Source organism: Falco naumanni, chromosome Z, assembly GCF_017639655.2.
Source record: "Falco naumanni isolate bFalNau1 chromosome Z, bFalNau1.pat, whole genome shotgun sequence".
NCBI classification, from domain to species: Eukaryota; Metazoa; Chordata; class Aves; order Falconiformes; family Falconidae; genus Falco; species Falco naumanni.
This window is the reverse complement of record NC_054080.1, coordinates 37,088,030-37,112,029: the sequence shown is the minus strand read 5'-3', so window position 1 is coordinate 37,112,029 and position 24,000 is coordinate 37,088,030. Positions and strand designations below refer to the sequence as shown.

The 24,000-nt window shown below is 38.3% G+C and overlaps 1 protein-coding gene across 1 annotated transcript in view; it reads right to left on the bottom strand.

The window, feature by feature from the left end:
• Positions 1 to 2,813: 2,813 nt before the first annotated feature.
• CDC42SE2 (CDC42 small effector 2) overlaps positions 2,814 to 24,000 on the bottom strand; it is an 83,002-nt gene continuing 61,815 nt past the window's right edge. The window contains exons 4-6 of the mRNA XM_040580754.1: positions 9,772 to 9,873; positions 5,190 to 5,307; positions 2,814 to 4,747 (exon numbers count right to left, since the gene is read on the bottom strand). Of these exons, the coding sequence (XP_040436688.1) occupies positions 5,209 to 5,307; positions 9,772 to 9,873 (201 nt within the window). The 3' untranslated portion in view covers positions 2,814 to 4,747; positions 5,190 to 5,208. The remainder of the gene's footprint in view (positions 4,748 to 5,189; positions 5,308 to 9,771; positions 9,874 to 24,000) is intronic.

The following is a 24,000-nucleotide window of genomic DNA, read 5'->3' as shown; positions in this document are numbered from 1 at the left end:
TTGTTGCAAGGAACCTAGCCAGAGCTATACATTCACAGTTGTAATTCAAGAAACATGGCTTGCACTTAGAGAGCGTTATTCGCCCAAGTTCACAGTAACTTTCAGTGATGCTGGCTTGTTGTGTCTATGCACACAGATCACTCCTAACCACCTAACAGCAAATACTGAAAGAACCATCTAACATTTACCTACTACTCTGATGCACAGAATTTAGCCAGCAGGAAATGGTTAATTTTTTGTTACGTCTCATTGTGCAGACTCTTGCTCACTGCTTGGCAATTCCCTCACTCAGCATCTCTTAGCTTCCCAGTGGCACACATTGCATTTGCCACCAGTCTCAGGTGGGTGAACTTCTTCAGAAAAAAGGTAGCGCTGTGCTGATTATAATTTTTACATCTTCTTACTGTTAGTAGAATACTTCAATAGGGAAGTTGTAGCCTGTGGCTACATGTTTTTACAGACTTAATATGAAAGAAGCCTCAAACTCTCATCCCAAATACTGAATGTGTAACGTCTTTTACCCTGAAAGTGTTTTGTGTCCTAACGTAACGGTTTGTGCTTATGGAATTGTATTATACCACTAAATCTGCAGTTTAGTCCAGATTTTATCATTCGATCATGTTAACAACTGTTTTCAAGGAATAAGAAAATGTTAAAGAGTAAACAGTGTACAATGTAATAATAATATGCATAATTATGCATAGTCTTCTGTGATTCTCTGTGATCATAGGAAAAAGGAAGAGGGAATAAGGAATGGGAATTTTACTGTTGAAAGTCAAATAACTGCAATATTCACAAACTGCAAAATCCAGGATCACAATCAGTGTGAAATCCTCACCAAAAGCTTTTGATCTGTGGGATTGTGTACTGATGACAAACAGCCAAAGGAGGAATGTGAAATAATCCAAGGAACTAACAGGGCTAATGGAACAGACATACTGACCCTCATGAGGCTAACATAGTGACCACGAAGAGTCAATGTTGTGGAACTAGGGTAAGAAAAAATTTGCAGACCCACTAATTGCCAAGATGAACTACCTGAAAGTAGTTCATTATGTACCTCATTATGATGTAATAGTAAAAGTAACTCCCCCGAAGCAGAAACTGTAGAAGGGTACTCCTCCCCACCCCCTGCCACCTCTGAAGCAGTTTTGTATATGATATTATGTAAAGAGCTATAGCTAATGACATTGTAAACCTCCTAAACCCAGAAAAAGGTGTGCTAGCTTTGTGGATTTACCACCTAGCACCATCTCTGTACAGAGATGAAATAAACAAATACCTCGACTCTTATGTGTTGATCAGCTTTTGCACACTGGGTGAAAAATCCTGATTTTGGGACAACAGTACTACTCAGAGGTCTTCTATTAAACTGTTTTCACAAATATAAAAACTTAATAAATTTTCTTTCATAACCACTATACTGCTTACTGCTAGTTTCAGAAGGGGATGTAGTACTTTTTAATTTTTTTACGGCATATACAGAGACAGTATGATCAATTAGTGAAATCTTTCGAGTGGCATGCATAGAGATCTTCATAGAAGATGGAGATCAGGAAATACAATGAAGTGCTGAAGAGATACAGAATCTTTACAAAGCTCAAACCCCACTTTCTGTTCTCTAGGAAGGGGCCCTATTTCCATACAAACACACAAAACAGGATGAAAATCAATACTGTAGTTAATTAACTCTTCCCTCTGCATCCCCCCTCCCGCCCCCAAACAAAGGACAAGGAATACTGGAATCAGAATGTGTTGTGATGGTACATGCACTGTACTCTGCAAGAATGTGTCAGGTAGACAGGGCAAAATTTCCAAACAACTTCATTTTCTGGATTTGAAGGTTGGGTGGGTTTTTTGGTGTATCATATCATGGCAGAGTACAGCGCTGCCTGGGACCAAGACTAAAGTCAGAGACTTGGTTGCTAATGCAGCACCTTCTCACTCAAAAATTAAAAAAAGTACAGAAGGGATGAACTGACTCATACATCTGCTTTAGGCAGCTAAACAGAATAAAGGCTAAGTGTAAAAAAGCTGGCTCCTTCTTTAAGAGGTCAAAAACCTTTATTTTTATAGATGGTTATATTAAAATGTCAGCTCTTGAAGACACACCTTTGTAGACAGTACTAAGCTTCTAGAACCTCAACAATTAAAGAAAAGAACCCTCTAGTTGATCAATATGTCATGGCTTTATCTTAATCTTTCTTTCCCTTTAGAACTCTTTTTTCCTCAACTGGCAATTTCAAGAACATGCCATGAGCTGAAGAATTCATTATCAGTCTTCAAAACAATTTAGCATGAAGCTTAAAGTAGCAAATTAGTACTTAAGGAATTAACTTTGAGAATGTCAAATATAAAACTTAATTCAGTGAAATACAGAGTAGACAATACTATGCTTTGCAGGTATATTCAAAGCAGATGTGCATACCACAATGACTAGTTGTATGATTAAGTCTTCTACTGATCACCACAGTAATCTGCCTCACAATCAAGAAAGTAACACACATACCCCAGCTGCAGTCAAAAAGAAAGAAATCCTGTATGTGAAGGTTTCCAATGTATTTTTTAAGAAGTCTTCCCTTGAAGACCCTTGCAGAATACACTACATCAATGCAAAAAATCTGCCAATAAAATTATGGTTTAATCCACTCGGCAAGGGTCAAGTGGCATGAAAAAAAATCAAGCCAGCAAATTACTTATTGATACTAATAGGTTACTCAGATAATTTTCACCATAGATTTGTCTGTAGGCTGCAAGTGTTTTTCTAATGCAAATGTAATTTATGTAAAAGAAAAAAAGGGTAGGCCACCAACTGAAAGAAAACATTTATTGAACCAAAGTCAATACTTTCCTTTAATATCTACAAGCCAACACTGAACTGACTTTGAGAATGAACACAATGTACAAAAGAATTATGTCTGTTATAAAAATATGTCAATTCTTTATTTCCTGGATATTGAGCTGAAAACATTTTGACAAGTGCAAGATAGGTTTGGCAAGTAAATTTAGGCTGCTATTACCAATGACAAAGTTCAAATAATTTTGTAATCATAGTATACCTACGACTCATTGATAAAGTGGTATTGGAAATGCTGACCTCTAAAAATAAAAGTATCACTGCACTGCCATGTGTTTATGCACCCAGACAATCGAACATCTTGATCTTCTGTTGTCATGAATGAATACTTTCATCAGTGAAGGCTTTCCAACCTAATCTGAGCTATTCAACCAGATAACTGACACCTACACCACTGGAATACAATTTAGGGAAGGCAAACTACCTCCATGGCCCTGCATTTTGTGTGGTGTTTGCAAACTGAGAGAGCAGGTAGGTTCGTACATGTTTAAATCAACCTGACAGCTGTTGCAATTTGAAATCAGGGAAAGGATGGAAAAATAAGAATCATTTGACAGCAATCTATATTTATGAACACATGTGTATAAAATGGATCCGACTAGGCTCAGTTATGCCTTATTTATTTGGGTGGGGTTTTTTTCCACGTAAAAATTTAACTCAACCAGGACTCAAATCATTGACTTCTCTCAAACCACTAACAAGAAGGAAAAAAGGGACCATTTACAGAGATAATCTGAAAACAGCAATATTAAAATACAATTTCACAATGTGTGAAAGAAACATGCTTTGGAACCTGAGCAAAAGGCATTTTACTGACTTAGTAAAAAGTCACCCTGTATGTTGTTTTCATTGGCATCTGTTCTGCCAGATTAGTATGTTGCTCTTAGCAACTTCCATGGCCCCTAAATATTTAGTACACAGAAACTGCAAACTACTTAGAGAGGTCTACTAAACTTTTCAGCTAATATTGCAGGCAGTCTGACATGCTGCTACTGGAAATGACCATACAGCCTAAAATTAAGAAAAACTGTAGAAAGAAAAAGAAGCAGCGAAACATGATATTTTCTTTTTTTAAATAGACTAAAGCGCTTCCACAACACTTAGATACGGTACTACATTGGTTTACAGTCTCAAGATCAGCTCTTTCAAAATAAATATACTGAACATTTACAACAAATGCCTCATGAATGCAAGCTTTCTCTTTATTATTTCAAGACCAGTTGGATAAAAACTAAAATAAAGACATAACTCTGAAGCAGCTAAGTTACAAGTCCTTCAGAAACAGGCATGACTTGGTGCTACAGCAAAATATTTCAGCAGTCTTGCAGTAAGCTATTTTTTATTTTTTTTCTAGCACCAAGTGGGCCACCATACAAAGCAACCTCACAAAGCATGCGGTCATCTACTCTGCTGATTTTGTATGAAATAATCATTTGTGCTTGCAGGTCCCAGACCTTTCAAAAATGCATATAAACAAAAGATGATTGAAAACACTAATGGAATGGAAACTCACTCATTTCTAAATCAACTTGAGTGGAGAAAAGATTTAAAGACTAAGAAGCAACAGAATGCTGTGCATTAGTATTTGTGAGGGATGAGGGATGCTAAGGTTGGTGCTTTAATTTGCGTTAAAACAAAAAAAAAAGCTAAACCCAATCCTAAACAGCTCTATGTCCATGATACTGATAGAGGCCAATGTGTGCATGCCACTGAAAGGCACGGTTGGACCAATCTGATAAATGGCATCATCAGAGCAGAACAGCAACTTTGCACTGGAGTAATCACAAAGGGTGAACAATAAGCCATCACTTCTCTTGTCATGAGCACAGAAAGCAGTCACCAAGGCAAAAGAGGGGACACAGGAAAGAAGACAAAGGAACTCACATAAACCTGGAAGACAGAAAACACACATTAAACTGAGTTTTGAACATTTTGAGTGATTTTTCCTACTGTAACATTGCTAGTCATTGTTTTAACACCATATATATTATGCCTAAATGGACAGAACTGTTGAAAAAATGGTACCCTAACCATATCATAAAATTCTTCAAAAGTTTGTTATACAACTGATTTTACTTGCAAGCATTTATATTTAAGATGATATTGTCGGCAAAACAGGCTTATGGACAGACTGATGCAGTCAGGACAATCTCTTGTTTGTTGTGTAAAAAAACCCAATATGCTTAGATGATGCCGAATTTTTTACTCAGAAATACCTGTTAAAATTTGGCATCATAAAGATATGGCTATTTATAGGGAGCTAATCATGAAGTAGTATGACTGTTCTTCCTACTACTCTCACAATGCGTAAAAAGCAGAGCACAATACTTACGGGAAAGTTTTCCCCAAGGTTATCCCGCCTTTGTATCTACAAGCTGCATCTGAACACTTGCAGACATGCCGCCTCCATAGCCTCCCTTGGACTGCATTTGGTTCTGAATTGAGCTGACCTGGAGACAGAAGGGAAAGAGGAGCAGAGTAAACAAGAAAGGCAGTTAGTGAGCTATGATGTCTTCTTGCTTCCAGTTTTATTTCTTGTTTAGGTTTGGTTTGTAAGTGCTCCTTTACCACTCCTTTACTTTTGCATGAGGATGTGTAGTGCAGGCTGGCTGGAATTTTCACTCCTCCAGGCAGCTTAGCAGGAGAGTTGGAAGAACTGGTGTCGAGGCAGAAGTTTTTCCTCTCTCGCAAAGAAAACTGGCTGATTCAGGCTTTCACTGACCTGTCTGATTACGCAAAAAATTAATTTTCATCGAACCTCTTACTGGTATCCAACTCCACTGCATCTGGCAGGCCACAGTTTATCCTGTTATATGGAAAATATTTTTTGCCAACTACGATAAGGGAGAGAAGTTGACACTATTATGTTAAAATATAATCGATAACTTAAAAAATATCTGCATAGTATCTGCACTGTACGGCCAGCTTCAGATAACTAAAAAAGGGCTTTTACAACCAGCAAGGAGTTTTTGGTTTGTGGAAGGTTTTTGTTTATCTATTCACTTAACAGCATATGCTGCTTTCCTTAATTGCTACTATTCCTTTAAACACCGGGCATTTATTGTTTAAATCATACTCAATCTATCAACTTCCCTGGAAATGGCTTATTTGAAGGTATTTTTAGCCTGATGCAAATAAATACATAAACCACCACCCCGCAAGACATATGCATTCCTCTATGCATTTCACTGCCTTTATGAACAAAAAGAAAGGGAATCCACAGTCAGTTCTTTCTTGCTTGTGTTGCCCGAGTGAAAATAATCATCTCCATGGGCCTGTGGGAAGAAAGCTCCAACTTTAAAGGTATATAGTGACCACAATAGAACGTATTCATTCAAGGCTGCAGCTTCTGAAATTGAACTTGCAGCAAAGCTTATGCCTGCAGGGCACCACTTGCAATTATTAAATGTATGCTCCTTCAGAGAGACCTCAAAACATCACTAGAAAGCTGTATTAAAACAGCACTGAAGAAATATTTCCAAGGAGCTTGCATGGTAATTTCCCTGTCTACAAAGACAAAAGAAGTATATTCTTCTCCACAGCAAAGCAAAACACATGCACACACATAAAATGAATGAGCACAAGTAATTCTTACACAGTTTCTCAAACCAATGTGAAAAAAGAAAGCCTGTTTTAGGATTTTTGCCTTCAACAGTATGGCATATTGCAGCACTGTGCAAAAGATCTGATTTTTATGTATTTAAGCATTTTCTATCTTGGTGTTTTGCTCAAATAAGTCATACAGTTGCAGCAAAACAACGTTATATGCACATTTTTCTTCAGGAAAAAGTGTTCAGAGCCCACACTCTAGTGGGTCTGACATCAGAAACTACAAACTCTGTAAGAAAGTATGGATAAGTGCAACCACATTCACAGGGTGGTGTTTAAAGATTCTTTACATGTCACCAATCTGGTTGTCACCTTCACCAAGCATCTCCTGTTGCTCATTTGAACAAAAGGAGTTTGAACTTAATCCTTCTTTTTTCCCATCAGAAAATAATTAACCTACATGTAAATGTATTCACAAGAACTACTTGAGGATAGTATTAATTCCAGCTGAATGAACCCTACCTTTAGCGAAAAAGAGCTAGAAAAAGATCTCCAGGCCACGTCATTTTCAGCCTGGCAACTTGCTTACATGACTTTAGAATTTTGGAGAACAGCAAATCAATGCAAACTGCAAAGCTAAAGTGTAAATGTTTTATGTGTACTGCCTCTAAAGGTTAGAACAATTTCTCTGGTACTTGAGTCACACAAGATGTTTGTGTTAGTTGGTAAGGAACTATCAGCCTAAAATGCAGAGGCTGTTAAACCTAAAGCAAAGAGAATGCAGCAAATTAAATGACTCCATTAACAGTTCAGTGGCTGTTTTGTATACAAAAATATATAGGAAACATATAATGTTAAAAACACAGCAAAAAGGAGGTCTAAGAATTGTAGGCTTATAAGGTAGTATTCTTTCTGAAGCATCCTCCTTTTGAGGCAGTCTGAGCTACAAGAACAAGCACCATGAAATGCAATTATTATTTTTTTTCTTTCCCCAAAGATGCCATTACCTTCCTTTGATAATACATAACAGTAAGGTTCTCTCATGTCTAATTTAGATAGGATAAGGATTTAAAGACTTTGGAAGGGGAAGAGGATTACACCAATTAAAGATCATACAATCTGCTGTGCTGTTTATCTATCTCATTAATTTCCTTCTTCCCTTTTCTTTCCCTCCCTTTTAGAATTAGGAAATAGCACCAATGGTCCTTGAGAAAGAAAACAAGGGAAAACTAAAAAAAGGACAGAATACATGAAATCAAAGACTGAACTGAGTAATATGAAGCAGCAGAAGAAAGTGAGAGATTTCACCATAGAATCTCAATGTAAAATAAGAAAGAAAGTGACAGGAATGAGAAAGAAGCAGTGCGCAGAGGGCTCCTATTGTTTAAGTGTACCTGTAACAAAGAAGCAAGGTGCTCTACAGAGAAGGCAACCAAAAAAGCAAAATATTTCAGTAGTTGGAAAACTACTGTACTTGGAATCATAATGAAGAACAATGCTAATGAAAAAAGCACAGGGCAGATAGTGGACAAAGAACCGAATTTATATGGGAAAAGATAATGAAATTGTAGGAAGGCCTCCTAAGGTATTTAGAAGAGAGATGCCACAAGGAGGTTCATGAAGGAGTGCAATGCCCATACGGTAAAGGAAACTAAGCAGCAGAAAAACATGCGGAGGTTAACAACATAATCTTGAAATTTACACCGAGAAGAATGAACAAGGAGACTGGATGTAATATTACCACAGTAAAACCACAGAAGAGGCAGGAAACTAAGCAGTGTGAAAATGTAGAGATTTGTGCTTCTGAAGAGAGAACGGGAAAAAAGCATTATTTTTTGCATACAGATCTTTTCTATCTGGGGTCAGAAAAATCACTGACCACTGACAGAGCACACAATCCAAACGAAAAAATGTGTGTGTAAGACAGAGGGAGCACCAGTTATGAGCATTCAAAATGAAAAAGTCTATGTACAAAGACAATAATAATTACCTACTATCTGAAGATGAACAGGATATTATGCAAGGGAAAGATGAGGGCAAGCAGGGGGAAGGTTTCAGGTTAAAGAACAAAGCTTCAGGCAATCACCACAAACCTCATATGAGGCAGCTCAGCTGTGAGAATGAGAAAGATTCTCACAGGAGGGACAACAAATATTTAATTTAAAGCAAAAAGTCATTTATTATTTCAATATATAATGGCTTTAAATTTTAATGTAATATATTGCATTAAATAAGTAATTAGCTTTAACTGCATTTTGTGAAGCTGAAGCTGTGTTTGTCAATTTAACTTGCTTACAGATGTTTTAGTACAAATCACTTCCAATCCATTACACTGTTTCTGGGAAAATGTAGTAGATTGTTTGTCATGTCATTTTTCTAGCTTTGCCCTTCCCCAATATGTACTGAATTACAAAAGTTTTTGTACGATCTCAATAAACTATAAAGTAGTTGAAACTACAAATGACCTCATTAAAACCGTCTCTTTCCTTTACAGCTCTGCTCTCTATTCTGATGCCTCTGACAGAAACAGTTCTTCTCCTGTGTCAAGAATTATTTTTCATCGTTTCAATCTCAAAACATTTTTTTCCTCTTAAAAGGCTTATTAAAGGTCAAGAAGTATTTTTCATCATTATCTACATACAACCCTTTTCTAGATTGCATATTAGTGACCTTAAACACAGACTGACATTTCACATAAATATGAAGCTGTACAAAAGAAATCTATTCTCATAAGCTGATTTTCAGTATCCATCTTAGCCTGTTTTTCACTTTGAGAGAGGCAAAAATATTTATTGCTCCTATCAGCTACAGGAAGCCACAAAACCTTGCCTCACTGTTGCTTGCTGTGGAAATAATTCATACTGCAAATAGGACTACACAGTGTAGAAAGACCTCAACAAGAATACCCAAGAATATTTGTGTGCACATAAAAACAAAGTAAGTTAAAGTTTTACATGAACTATAGCTAAAATAGTTTAAAGCATTTAAGGTTAGAAATCTAGTCAGTTACAAGACACTTTTAAAAGTTTTCTCTAAAATACTCCAGTATATTTTCAAATACACCTCTGCTTTTGTTCATAAGTGCCATTAGAATGATTTTTTTGAAAAGTATTCTACATGTAGCCTGTACAATTTATACAGAATCTACTATGTATTGTCAATAAATATAGGAATTAAAAAAATTATATTCCATAATTTGCATGCAAGTGTTTAGGATTTAGAATTAAGACGCTAACAGGTTGTTCTTCAGTTTTAAGGAGATTCATTCTTCCAGTTGAAAGACTCATTGCTTCAGCCCCAATATACATGTACAGTGTTCCTGTAGTCTTTCTAAGACAAAATATTCTTCATCCACTCATGCTTACCGAATTCATTCCACTGAATAGGTCTCCTGATCCTACATGAGCTGTGTGAACAAAGTTTGTCGGCTCCCCAATCATGCTTCGGTCAATTCGCCGTCGTCTTTTCTGAAAGGAAGGTAAAGAAATCATCTAACAGAGTCATTGAAAAGATAAAAACTTATGTGTCATAAATGTAAAAGTTAACTGTCCATAGAATATTTCATACACTGTAAGATATTTTTATAGAGTCAAAAAGCAGACTCCAAATTCCCAAGTTAACTAAGATATTGGTAATACTGTCCTTCGGTTTTACTTGCAGGATCTATAGCAGATCACTAGACCAGCACTGACACTAATCCTAACATTTAGGCCAACAAAACATTTCTAAACAACCTTACTACATTCTAAATAACCTTACTACAGTCCACGGTTTATTAAGCAGTATTTGCAATGTTTCATACAGTAGCTTCTGCCTATATTTGTATCTAAATCATGAGTGACAGATCAGGTTTGCGGTTTAGTCCTTCAAGAATTAAGGATTGAAGAGCTTTAGTATGGTCTATGAAACCACTAACTTACAGAATTTCTGATTTGCATGCATGGGAACTTATGCCATGGCAATACACTTCACGGTGATGTTCAGAACAGTGCCTTGAGTTCTGATGGGGGTTAGTCACAGACATATCTTTACTGAACCCCGTATACTCAGATAAATTCCAGCCTGCATAGCTGCAGAGTGTGAGCTGAAGGGGTGCAGTGTGATAGTAAGGCGGGATGCCAGATTAGGGACTCTTGGTTCCTGTGCCATGAGACAGAAGGGAAGAATTCCTTAACCTCTGCCTCCCTTTCTTCACTCACAGCTTCATTTTTTATTAATGTAAGAACATGCAAACAAAAAATTGGAGGCAGTAAGGACTTCCTCTAATTGAAGCTGCTTTGACTGCCTGCCTCCAGCTAAGCATTGCATCTAAAGGAATAAAACAAGAAAACCCATCCTCATTTCTTAGGCCAGAACCTGGGAGCTCACACAGAGCAAACAACGCAGTGTGCAGTCACTGTATGCCTGTATCCTGTATTTGAAAAAAAAATATATCAAAAAAACAAAAAACCCAACACAAAACACCAACCCCCCAAAAACCCCCCAACAAACCCAAAAATAGCCATTAAGCACAGTGTGAATATCTCAATCTAAGTTTCATCGTACAAAATACAGTATAGTACCTAAGAAACTACTTGAGCTCAATTAAAACCTTCCCATCATCTTAAAGTCCACTCAGTCTCAATTTTAAAGGGACCTCCATTCCTAATCTGTAATGAGATCGTAAAACCACCCAGACTCAAGACATGAAGGTACGTGCCTCACAAGTGGGCTAGCCGCTACTGAAACACAGCTACAGATTAAATCTTTTATGAATCAGAGCACACGACTATAAGAATACAACATGGGGTTTAGCCAGCAAGTACAAAATACATGTAATCCTTTCCTGTACCTTTTCCCTATTACTAAAACCAGATTTTAGTAGATTTCAGTACCTTACTGCACATAAGTAGCTGGGGTGAGAGGAAATACATAAAACACTCCCAGAGAAACAGCAAAACAAAATGACCCAATTTATGCCAAAACTATTAGTGAATTCTCTACTCCCAACAAATTTGACAAGATCAACCACATAAAATCATCATAGCTACAAACACATCTTCATGTAGTTTGAGAGCTTTCAGATAAAATATTTATGGAAATTAACAGAGATGTCTCAATTACAGAAAACATTACTAGAGTTCACAGAGCCATAAATAGCCACAACAGAATCTATTACCATGTCCCACCAATGCATTAATATTTTGATATGGAAGTCAAGCTTATACATACAGCTTACGATTTCTTAAGACTTGCATTAAATCAGCTAGTAAAGCATATGTGACTAACTTCTGGGGAGAGACCCCAGACCAGGTTTATGTTTCCATTGTAATAACTACTCATCTGACATATTCAGGACAAGGAGTATCCCCACTAGCTGTGAAGAGTATTTTACATGCTTGTTGTTGTGTTTATGCTATATAGCATTGTGATATGCTGTGACTGACACAGAAAGAAGCACTGGAGAGCTGTATGAAACACACTGCTCCAATTAAAACATTTTAAATTGTTCCAGGTCTGGAGAGTGGAAACTGCCACTCTCCCCCTTTTAAAAAAATAAAACCCAGAGTCAGATTAATTTGTATGTCTAAACAAGACATCTATGATTTCTTGGTTTTAGTAGAGTTTGGAAATGCAGGGTTTTGATGCAGAGAAAATGGAGACAATTTCAAAGCTTTTGAAATTTTTTGTTTGTTTTGCAAACAACCAAACTCTTTCTTTGGCCAACTCAACTTACTTTCCTCCTTTACTTGTTGCTAAGATCGCTGGCATGCCAGTAACAGAATTACCATGCTGGTTCTTGTGAACAACTGAAAATGGTTTTCTGCTAATTACTAGTCACTCAGTAACCACTAGTTGAAGTGAAACACCATCAAACCCTGTTTCTTATCTTAAGCAAGTTTCTAATCAGAAGCCCTGGCATGAGCCCACTAATGTGAGCTCCCTGAAGCAATGGAACAGCATTTAAATGCTCTCCTGTATTAAGACCACAAAGCAGTTCACTCTGAAAGCACATAAAACATATTTTGCTGTAAAAGCACTCAGCTTGCGTCGTGAGTATGCTTTTGAAGCAACTTTGCCAGTCCCCCTTTACCATGCTTCAATTTTAATTTCAGGGTAATCTTGGAGTGTACAAATTACACTTCTTTTGGATGAATTGGAAGACTAGCTGATGCACTCCCACTGCTAATGGACATGGAGGCCAACAGACCAGGTAAGCCAGTCTAAAGCAGACCATGAAAGACATCTAATGCACATTATGCTTCCCCAATATCAACTGTTTTGCTTTACTACACAGATGCTCTTACTAGGATGTGCCATTTCCATAGACGTAGCCTCAGCCAGAACAAAAATTACTAGTCAATGTGGGTGAAGGGAGCACTGTAGAAAGTGAGCTCTTTTCAAGGAATGTAATACAAGAGACAGGAGTAGGGGAGCATGCCTGGAAAGGTTACAAAGCTTTTACAGATGACGCCATAAACATTAGCTTTGCCAGGAATTTATTGTGAGGTTGTATTTTCTGAGGTCTGGTACCTGTAGCAAGACATGCAATACCATTGTTCTGTAAACAATAAGAATTAACACAGATTAAATTTAGTATATTTGATTTGAAAGAAGCTGAGAAGCAGCAAATTCATCTCTTCCATAGGAAGAAATGAATCGTACAATTATGCCCATTTCCCTCTGGGCATCACGTGTACCTTTCCATGCCTGTTTGTAGTGCAAGTCATGTGCCTGACCTGACAGTGCCCATTGAAAATGAATTCCCGCTAGTTTTCACCCATGCCCCAAACTCCACTTGATAACATACCTTAAAGAATTAGCCTTAGAACATATATACAGCACTAACCATTGTAGTAATGAGATCTGACTATAAAGGTGGTCATCTATGAAACAACTGCATGTCTATGATGATAGTGCAAAGGACTTCAACATACACACACCTGAATATTTATACCATCTAAAAGTTTGTTTTAAAGATGTTTCTGATGGACACGTACATGTCCCAACTCTGGCAGCCTAACTGCAATGAGACCCTATGTCCTGTATCTGTGTTTCTTGTGGGTGTTTTCTTAGCAGAGGGGAAGCAGAAGAAAGCTCATGTTATAATTAAGCTAACTTGTCTGTTATCTTTCCTGTTAGTTTGGGTCAAGTAACTGAAACATTTGATATCAATGGGCAAAAAAAGTTTTAAATCTGAACTGTAGTATTCAACTTTTGCCACCCCAACCCCCTTCCTTGTACCGTGCCACTTCCCCTTTACTCAGGGAGCAAGAGGTGGCACGAAGTACAACAAAGGTGAGATGAGAAGAAAAGACCTGTAAAGGGATCCTGGAAGTAGAACATGAAATGTCATCATTTAATAGCTTTACTCAGTTTGTTCCCTTGACAAAAATCTGCAGAATTTGGACTGCAATGTACATACCAGGTAATCTTTATGCCAAAAAAAGAATAAATAATTTTTAAATGGAAGTTGAAGAGATGCAGCTTGGTGTGTTAAATGTTTGACAGGAATGGAAGCAGCCTGAGGACCCATCTCAGCAGCTTTGCTTTGAACATACACAATGAAACTGGATCACATTTCAGTTACCATAGTAATGAAGTAAAGATCTGATGTCTCTTTTATTCTTAATCTGCAAGTGATGCTTTGCACCCACACAGAGTAGCATCTCTTTTGAAGTACAAGATCAGAATTCAGAACGCCACCAAGAGCTGCATCACACAGAAATTATTTTAAACCTTCAAGTTTCTTGAATCTTTTGATAAACATTCTAAAACTTGTTTAAAACTATTAAACTAATTATACCATGTATTCAACCTGCCCTTCAGCAAAGCCACAAGCATTTTACTGAAACACTGTTTTCATAGTTCAAACTACTACTTACTGCAAGAAATTCAAAACTGTAACTTGTTTCTTTAAACAAATAATTACTTAAGATGGGTCCAGAGGCACGTAGAATTTCCTCTTTATTCTCCTCTATTTTTGGCTTGCAGGGAAGAAGTGATCTTCTTTGACTCTCTCCAAATTTTGTGCAGAGGCTGGGCTGCGCTTCTCTAGCTCAAGCCACTTCAGAGTGATGGCAACAGTTCTGAATTAGACAATTTCTCTGCCTACATATCTGTCTACATATATAAAAAATAAAAGTTTTGGAAATTTTTCTCCTTTGCACAGTTATGCATCCCTCTGTCCTTTGTGACAGGCCCTTTCAAAAAAAAAACAAACCAAAAAAACCCCAGAAAAACAACAAAAAACCACACAAACAAAAACCAAAAAAACCCTACCAAAAACAAAACGGCAGAGTAACATCAAGGTCTCAAATATATTTGGGTGATGTTACTTAGATCCTAGCAAGCTGGTAATTGCTTTTCTGGAAGCTGCTAAAAGCAGAAGTCACAAGTGAAGCCAGAGAACCATACAAAGGTATCCCAAAGTCAAGTACCAACCTATGTATGCTGTAGATCAAAAGCAAAGAAAACTGCTGTTTACCCAGCAGAAAACCACATTCTGCTAAATCTAAACCATATTTTTTCAGATATTTGCTGAACACATTATCCTAAAACCAAGCCTGAGTGAAATATAAGTGACACACAGCAATTCAAAGGACCCTACAACACAAAAGCCTGCATGGATTTAACCTGCAGAAGGCTCCACCTCAGCCCTGGTCAGCCCTCAAATGGAAGTAGCACTGTGGGTGCAGATGAGGAATGTGCTTTCAAAGCATAAAGCAATACATGGTGGAAACTGAAGAAATTCAGAGGGCACAGTAAGTTACTGCCATATTGTGAACATGTAGATTTTCTGAAAACAATGCTTCTTTATTAAAATTCCCACATATGGCACTTTTCTCCTACCACCTACCATTTAATTTATCTCCACTCTACACACAAAAAAACTTGCCAACACTTTTCCCCACACGGCAATGCTCTTTACTCAGCTATACGTTGTCCTGTTGTCCTGGCTTTTTATATCTTAGGATCTCAGTCAAGTGAACTGTAAGAAACCAGGCAACAGAACACTTGCAGCCCTCAGTGTGAGCCTCCTACAGGGAACAGAGCTCATCTACACTGGAAACAAACTAGTGGCACGGGCAGACTGGAACTTCGCACCTCACGTTGAGAATAACATTCTGGTATTCAAGTCAACAGGTGGTTAATCTCTGTTTTGATCATTGTTCTCTAAATCTAACACAGATACAGTTGCTTTTCTATTGAGAAGAACATGTGATTATTATTTATTAATATCATCAAGCTACCACAAGGCAAGGATAACACTTTCCTACTGCTGACTTTGTAACATTTACCAAGTTACGAGTGGCACTTTTCATGACCGTGTTCCATATACATTTTGTCTTATTTTATATGCAGTAATAATATATTTGTGTGTTACATAACAATATATATGAATCTATTGTATATTGCATTTCAAGGCATTTTCCCATCGCTTCATATTTATCTGTGTTCAAAAAAAATGTAGGGCACAGCAAACCAAATTAGAAAGGAAATAGCATGCTGATCTGATCTATTTAGCCTAATCTTGTGCAACATATTTCCAACCAGATACAAATCAATATTAAGTGATCCATATATAAAATGGCATGTGATACACCTTCCTTTTTTTGACACGATTCTTTTTGTCTTTCATTTTAACTGTCTGTATAAGAGGAACTTTGATTCAAATTTTTCCTTATTCCCCAAGACACATTCTGTTATTTTTTGTGACATATTATTTTGGCTTCTCCGTTGTTTCAATACAAAATTTATAAGCTTGACACAAAGACTCAAATGCAGAAAATCTAGGAAGTGACATTTATTGAGACACAATCTCCACGCTTTATAGTTTCCCTTCCTGAATAAAATGATGAGAAACATCTTTTGCATTTTAACTTCAAAACTGCCTTGATATATAATCAGGGAAAACTAAAACACCATGCTTTAGCACCTCATCTGATGCAGAGTAAATGCATCAACTTCCTAGGGTTCATTTTCCAGTCTTGTATCAGTCTCTTCTCTAATTTTACTCTTTTTTTTTTTTTCCTTTAAAAAAAGGATTCTTTAAAAGGATTACAGATTGTGTAAATCAAGGTATTAATAATATTCCACATTTAAGTGGGTTATTGCACCAGCATTTCAAGCTTCAGTGGGCCCCATTCACCTGCCAGCCTTGCCTTCATCAAGTCCACAACACTTATGCGGGCTCAGTAACCTAGCTAATCTTAAATGATTACTGTCATAAAACAGGCTTATCTCTCTTGGCAAGAAGATAACTAAAAACATTTAATTCTCCTCTGAAGCCCAGTTCAAGACTTAACAAATCTACTAACCCTACTGGGAAGCTCTCCCTGTTGAACAGAAAAGTGAATTATCCATCTGGATGCTATAGAATTGCTTTACAGAATGAGTTCTTGTAGTCAGAGAATGACCACTGACATTTATTACCTCCAAAAATTTTGCTCTTTTCAAAGCAGAAAGATGACAGTGTTCATAAACATTAGAAAGTTACACAGCTTTTAAACCTGTCTCTACAACATGAGGGTCAGTTTTTCAGACTGCACAGTCAATGCTATGTCAGTCATTAAAATGCCATCAATAAGTAAGAAGCACTTCACTCTCTTTTGCAAGCTTAACTTTTAAGTAACAGGAAGAAAACCTGAACATAATGAAGTATATAACTTTTAGCCACATCATCTACTTCTTGCCACGCTAAAAAATGCAGAGTTAATACCTCTTTCCATACTAAAACAACAAATCCCAAACTCTCCCTAGTGGAGCCACTGAGACTGCTCTTATGATAAAGGAATATGGTCTTGGTTCTCTCCTGGACCTGCCTGGCGCATGTATTTTTTATGATTAGGAGCTAGTCTGCTCATACATCCTGTATGTATGCACTGTCATACATGCTGTATGCATGCACTACCAAGACAGTGATAGGTATGTGATTTGCTAACTTTTTTTTGGTAATAGGAACTATCATATTTATATGGAGGCTCACAGCTATTTTATCTGATCTCTGGGGTCAGATATATATTCACAAATAACCCTCAAACAGCAACCCTTTCTTGGAGAACTTCTGTTACCATTCATTCTAGCATTAATTTCAAGCTAACCCAATGCAAAAAGCAAGCTCTTTTAATCTGCTAATTTTTCTCTCCAGGATCTTCGCCACCAATCAAGACAGAGGTTTCATAAATTTTCCCTGAGGACACAGTACCTATTAAACTTCTCAGTGATAGAAGTCTCTGTTGAAATCAAGCTGTTTGCTAGCTTTGTATTCAAGAAGTCAGCTGAAACTTCAAAAGCAGCGCCAATGAAAAATTAAACCAAGATAGAAATCTACAGAAAGGATTTAATCAAAGACGAGATAGCCACCTCAAGACTGGGGATTTTGATGGTTACAGGAGAAAATGGAAGAGGGAAAACACCCTTCATTTTATTTTCCTTCTTCAATCTTTCCTACTTTTTATATCTGCTCTGAAAAGAGCACCAGCAGCAAATGAGTCCCTGTGCAGTGCTGCACACAGCTGATCCTGCACACACCAACACACAGGAAGAATGTGTTCCTCAGAACTGGAAGTATCAGATCACCCTGTAGAGGTGGCTCTCTGCCCTCCCACGTACATGCTGTTCCGCTCCCAAAATAGTCTGATGTGCACAGAATGGCCGTCTGTCTCTCAAGACAAGTTGTGGTCTGAGTGACGTGTCTTGGTTACCAGCATTGGCCCATCAAAATTACCAAAAAAGGTCTTAAAGAGCATCTTTCAGCAAACCCTACATAAAGGGGCTGCAAGGGCAAGGGTGTCCCTGGCATTTGGTTTTGTGCATTTTGTGCTTGTGATGCATTTCTCCATGCTTTCCTCCCTAATATGGAACCTAGGGATTCATGTTAAAAACAACAAGAAGCATGTACATGTATAAAGCTGAAATGCTAATTCACTCCCATCTCTAGCAACTGGATCAAATGTAGCAAATTAGTACTGTGAAACCAATGGCTGGATGTGTAGGATCATCCTATAGCCAGTGTGATATTTTTCAAGAAGAAAAGACTGTACTCTTCCTAAACGTGTCCTTGAATATTGCAGTACTCCCAAGTTTTTTTTCAGCTTTAAAGCTATAAACTTACACGCTGCCAGTTTGAACATTTATACAATCTGCAAGTACTATACAAGAGTTTATGAAATTAAACAGACATCATTCACAGTAATGTTAAAATTCCAATCAGGCAGGTGCACATGTTTAAAGTTTTAACACTTAATTTAATTTCTGAACCATAAAGTGACACTGACTATGGTGAAGTGCAGGAGACCACATACTCTCTGAAGAAAGCAAGGATGAAGAACTAGACCAGGGGTCCTCAAACTTTTTAACCAGGGGCCGGCGCGGATGCAGTGGCAGGCAGCCATCTGCGGCTGCTTGGTTCCCCCCCCAACCCCGAGCGGGGGGCGGGGGGGTCTGTAAATACCGGGGGCCGGACTGAGGACCCTGGGGGGCCATATGCGGCCTGCCAGCCGTAGTTTGAGGACCCCTGAACTACACCTTCACATTTCAAATGCCTGATGTCAAAAGGTCTGCCATACAGAAGAAATGCACAGAAGCACAACTACGACAATATGCAAGATGAATTAAAATGCTACCCAACCCCTCCAAACCACCATATTTCAGTGACAGGTTTATTTTAAACCAGCAACACGTGGTATCTAAGCCCACATGATGTTCTGACCAGCACTATGACCTTCATCTACTGCAAACCACCAAAGCTGCTACCATTACCAACACATATTTCTCAGTCCCTCCTTTACATGGGCAGTTTCTAGCAGATTGGTTGAAGAGTCTTGATTAGGGATCTTACAAACTATCACTTCATCAGAACAGAAGCAGGAGTTTCACACCAGCTCTTCAACAACAGAAGTAGCACACTTCAGCACACTTAGCTTTCATCAAGTTTTTAAAAAATCCAGAATGCTACCTGAATTCTCTAGCGAAAGGAGAGCTAGGAAATTAAGACAAAGAATTGAAAAGAGGTAAGTTTTAAAATTGTGTAAGCTGCTGTAATTAGCATCTAATAAGTTGATTAGCAAGTGTACATTGATTTAGCCCTTAGGCAAAAATCACATGGTGCTTGCTGACTGACTCAAGTGGCAAAAAAAGAATGAGAAAATCTAATTGCTTTCTGGACTCCTGAGCAAAGGAACTAGCAGTTCCATTTATATTTAGAAAGAGACAAAAGTAAAGTGAAAATAAGAGAATCTGAAATGGCAGAAAAACTGACCTCTTCAAATCTTACAGCCTGATCTTAAGTTCAAATTCACATCAAATTAACCTATTTTGTAAATGAATACCTCAAACTGTATCGCATATTGTTATTTCAAACAGTTCCTTTGGTTTTAGCAAATTCAGCACCTTCTTGAATTTTTTGAAGTGTATGCTTTTTGATGTGTTTACACAATATTCCATTATATTATGATGATAATAGTCATCACATGACAAAACTTTGGCCTATGTTTTCTGAATAAACAGGAAAATTTGCCAGATGAGGTCAAAGGATTCTGAAAGACAATAGGTCTTTTAAGAAATGGGTTTAGCTCAGACATTAAAGGGATTTTTTTTTTTTTTCATTCCAGATGCTTAAATCAACTTTAAGTCACACAGTAAATCAGAATCCATTCCTTGGTATAGCTAGTAAGTACTGTCCTTTTCAAAATGCACATTAGCACAATTTTAAGACTTTTGCAACTTGTAACTTGGCTGTCACATTATACTGTGACCTAACTTCTCTTTCTTGTAAGTTTATTTTCATTACTTTTGGTGTGTAATGCCTCATTAACATAACTTAAAAAACAAAACAGTCACCTAAGATTGCAACAGTGGTTTATCTACTATAGTAACCATACTTCTTTAATGTCTAGAGAGATCATGCAGTCTGATTGCAGAGTAGGTAATTCATCAAAGATAAGGACAGCACAGCTGATGAACAAGTCTGTGATACTTGTTTATGGTATCGCAGCAAACATCAGAACTTAGCACTTACCATACACTCTTTTTCTTATAGTTGCCAAGCTGGGTAACTTCCAAGATGTTAGCTGTTGCTTGGATCAAGTGCTTATTGCCAGCCCACACAGCTGGAAACAGTTTATCGCTGCACCTTTTAGAGTGAATCCAGAGCTGTGACACAGGTAAGGGACAAAAACTCTGCCACACATGTTATAGAAGAAAAGACTAAAGACTCTGTTCACCCTTACGAAGGGTCATCTGCCTCTGATCTTAACTGTCTTCTACTGCCTAACAGAAGGGTATAGAAGACAGACAGACTTGGAGGTGCACAGTGATAGTATGAAAAGCTACAACCTGAAGGGGCAACATAGAAAATCCTCATTAAATTTTAAAAAAAATGTTACATAGAGGTGGACAAACATAAGACTAAGAACCCAATGAACCTGAATGTCCATCCTGGGATATCCCCAGAACACAACTGACATGGCCCTGCAAAACCCAGTCTAGTTGGTTGTGTTTTGAGTTGGTATGTGGCTCTAGATGGCATCCAGAGGTCTCGTCACCTAGATTATGTTCCAAGTCTCTAACTTCAGCTGGTGGTGATAAGGAATTGGCTGGATGTTTGCACTCAAGGAGTTGTGCTCAATGGCTCAATGTCGAAGTGGAGACTGGCCATGAGTGGTGTTCCTCAGGGGTCTGTACCGAGTCTGATGCTGTTCAACATCTTTGTCAATGACATGGACAGTGGGACCAAGTGCACCCTCAGCAGGTTTGCTGACAATACCAAGCTGTGTGGTGCGGTCAGCATGCTGGAGGGAAGGGATGCCATCCAGAGGCACCTTGACAGGCGGGCCCAAGCGAACCTCATGAAGTTCAATGAGGCCAAGTGTAAGGTTCTGCACCTGGGTCAGGGCAACCACCAGTATCAATACAAGTTGGCCAGAGAATGGCTTGTGAGCAGCCCTGAGGAGAAGGACTTGGTGGTGCTGGTGGATGAAAAGCCCAACATGACCTGACAATGTGTGCTTGCAGTCCAGAAAGCCAACTGAATCCCAGGCTGCACCAAAAGCAATGTGACCAGGAGGTCAGGGGAGGTGATTCTCCCCCTCTGTTCTGCTCTCATGAGGTCCCAACTGGAGTACTGTGTTCAGGTCTGGAGCCCCCAGCATAAAAAGGACATGGACTTGTTGGAGCGAGGCCAGAGCAGGGCCACAGACACAATCAGAGGGATGGAGCACCTCTCCTATGAGGACAGGCTGAGGGAGTTGGGGTTGTTTGGCCTGGAGAAGAGAAAGCTCTGGGGAGACCTTCTAGCAGCCTCCCCTTACCTAAAGGGGGCCTACAAGAAAGCTGGAGAGGTACTTTTACAAGGGCCTGTAACGATAGGACAAGGGGTAATGGTTTTAAATTGAAAGAGGGTAGATTTAGATTAGGTACTAGGAAGAAGTTCTTTACTGTGAGGGTGGTGAGACACTGGAACAGGTTGCCCAGAGAAACTGTGGATGCCCCATCCCTGGCAGTGTTCAAGGGCAGGTTGGATGGGACTTTGAGCAACCTGGTCCAGCGGAAGGTGTCCCTGCCCATGGCAGCCGGGGTGGATCTAGATGATCTTTAAGGTCCCTTCCAACCCGAACTATTCTATGATTCTCTGATGAAGAAGAACATACAGCAAAGTCAATTCCAGCCTGCCCTAACACAGATGCAGTATACTCTCCCCAGTGATCAAATGTATAATGTTAGAAGATACAGATTAAGAAAATTACATAAAGATACCTCACAATACAAACTTTCTGGAAATTTCTAGTAACTTCTTAAAAACCAGCAAATCCCAAAGTCCTGATAAAAGCTCAACATGATGCAGTTTGCAGTGTGTTGTTGTTCCTTTTGCTTACTGACCTTTTCCAACAAGAACACAGGAAATACTTGAAAGGTCATCTGGCATGATGAGACCTGTATTACTCTAGAGGACGTGTGTCAGGATTATAACATGTAGCCCCTCCTGCTCAGCCAAATGAATGTGACACCATCCCCCCCTCCCAGCTACAACACAAACAAAAGCTTTGGACGTTCTTAAATACACTGTGTATTGAAATTCTTTTGCTAAGAAATTATAATTTCATGTTCACAAATCTTGTAGTAAGACTTCCTAGAGCTAGCTGGCTAACAGAAATGATTTTTTTGTGTCCTTCATATGCAGGTGTCTGCTCACATTTGCATTTCTATGGAAGCATAAATGTTGTGCAAGATATGTTACATACAAGCTTTCTGTACTCCTATGTACACTCTATAATCTTCTAAATGAGAATGATATGCACATACCAAATTCCATGACAGAAAATTACAAGAAAAAAACCCAAACTCAAATATTACCTCTGAACAGGTAATAGCCACTGTCAGATACAGGATCCTCACTCAAGACTCACCATACAAAGCCAATCACTGAATAAGTCTAACATTTTCTCCGGCCCAGCTAGTTAAAACATCTACTACTCTGAAGGTAATAGCTCTAAACACATTGTCATGTGTGCTTGCAAACAGCAATTTGGTATTGCACATTGTGATTCACCTTCAACTATGACAAATCAGGGCATGTGGTATTTTCAGAAAAACCTCTGCACACAACTCTCAGTAATTTCCTTACTGGAAGAAGACGGATATTCAGGACTTACAGCACTGACATTTTTATCAGCAGGACTAATGGGTGGAACCTCTAGTACTTATGCCACAGACAAAACCTAGTATCCTCAAGAGTTAAAAAACACAAGACAGTGAATTCATCAGCTTTTAATTAACTCTGTAGAGGTCATCTTAGAAGCAACAGCTTATGTACATATGCAATGAAATACCTAAATATTCAGCTGGTTTTCTAGTGGTGTACTGTACTACTTTTTTATTAAAAGTTTTATCAAAATGAACTTGCTCTGAATGAAGATTTTTTTTTTTTTTTGGTACAAAACTTTTTTTAAGGGAAGTAAACCCATTACAGTTTTGTGTGTTTCAGGTCCATGAGACTCAGTCTTGACTGCTGACCTTTCTGGCAATCTTCCCATTGGCATTTCCTTGCGAAGTTATTTGTTACCTGTGTGAACTCATCATAATCTCTGTGATCTCCTTGATACTCCAAAGGCATCCTGACCTCATCAACATAAAAGTGCTGTCACACAGCCTCAGGTACCCTGCTCTCCAGTGGGGAAAAGTATTCATAAACATAGAATCACGGATCTCCTTCAGTGTTCATCCCACTTCTTGCTCCTGTGCGGACTTCTGCAAAGCTCCCAGATTTGACTTTCAGTGTTGGAAATCTGTTCATCCAGTTCATTTTAGGTAAATCACTGTAACAAGTGCATCCCAAAATACATGATGTAGCCTGTCTTTACTTGCTCTTAAAGCAAAAAGGTATTACAACCTAACACAAAGAAAGTAGGAGCAGCCTCGCATATTCTTCCTGTACTATGAAAATCAGTCATGCATTTGAAAGGTGATCCCACTAGCGGATGAGGAAATGGTAGCATTATACACAAGATTAAAAAAAAAAAAAGACAATACAACAAGTATCCAAGACAATTTAGCAACGGATGGCCCAACAGATATTTTAGGGATGCTTAGATATTGAGCCCACACATAGCATA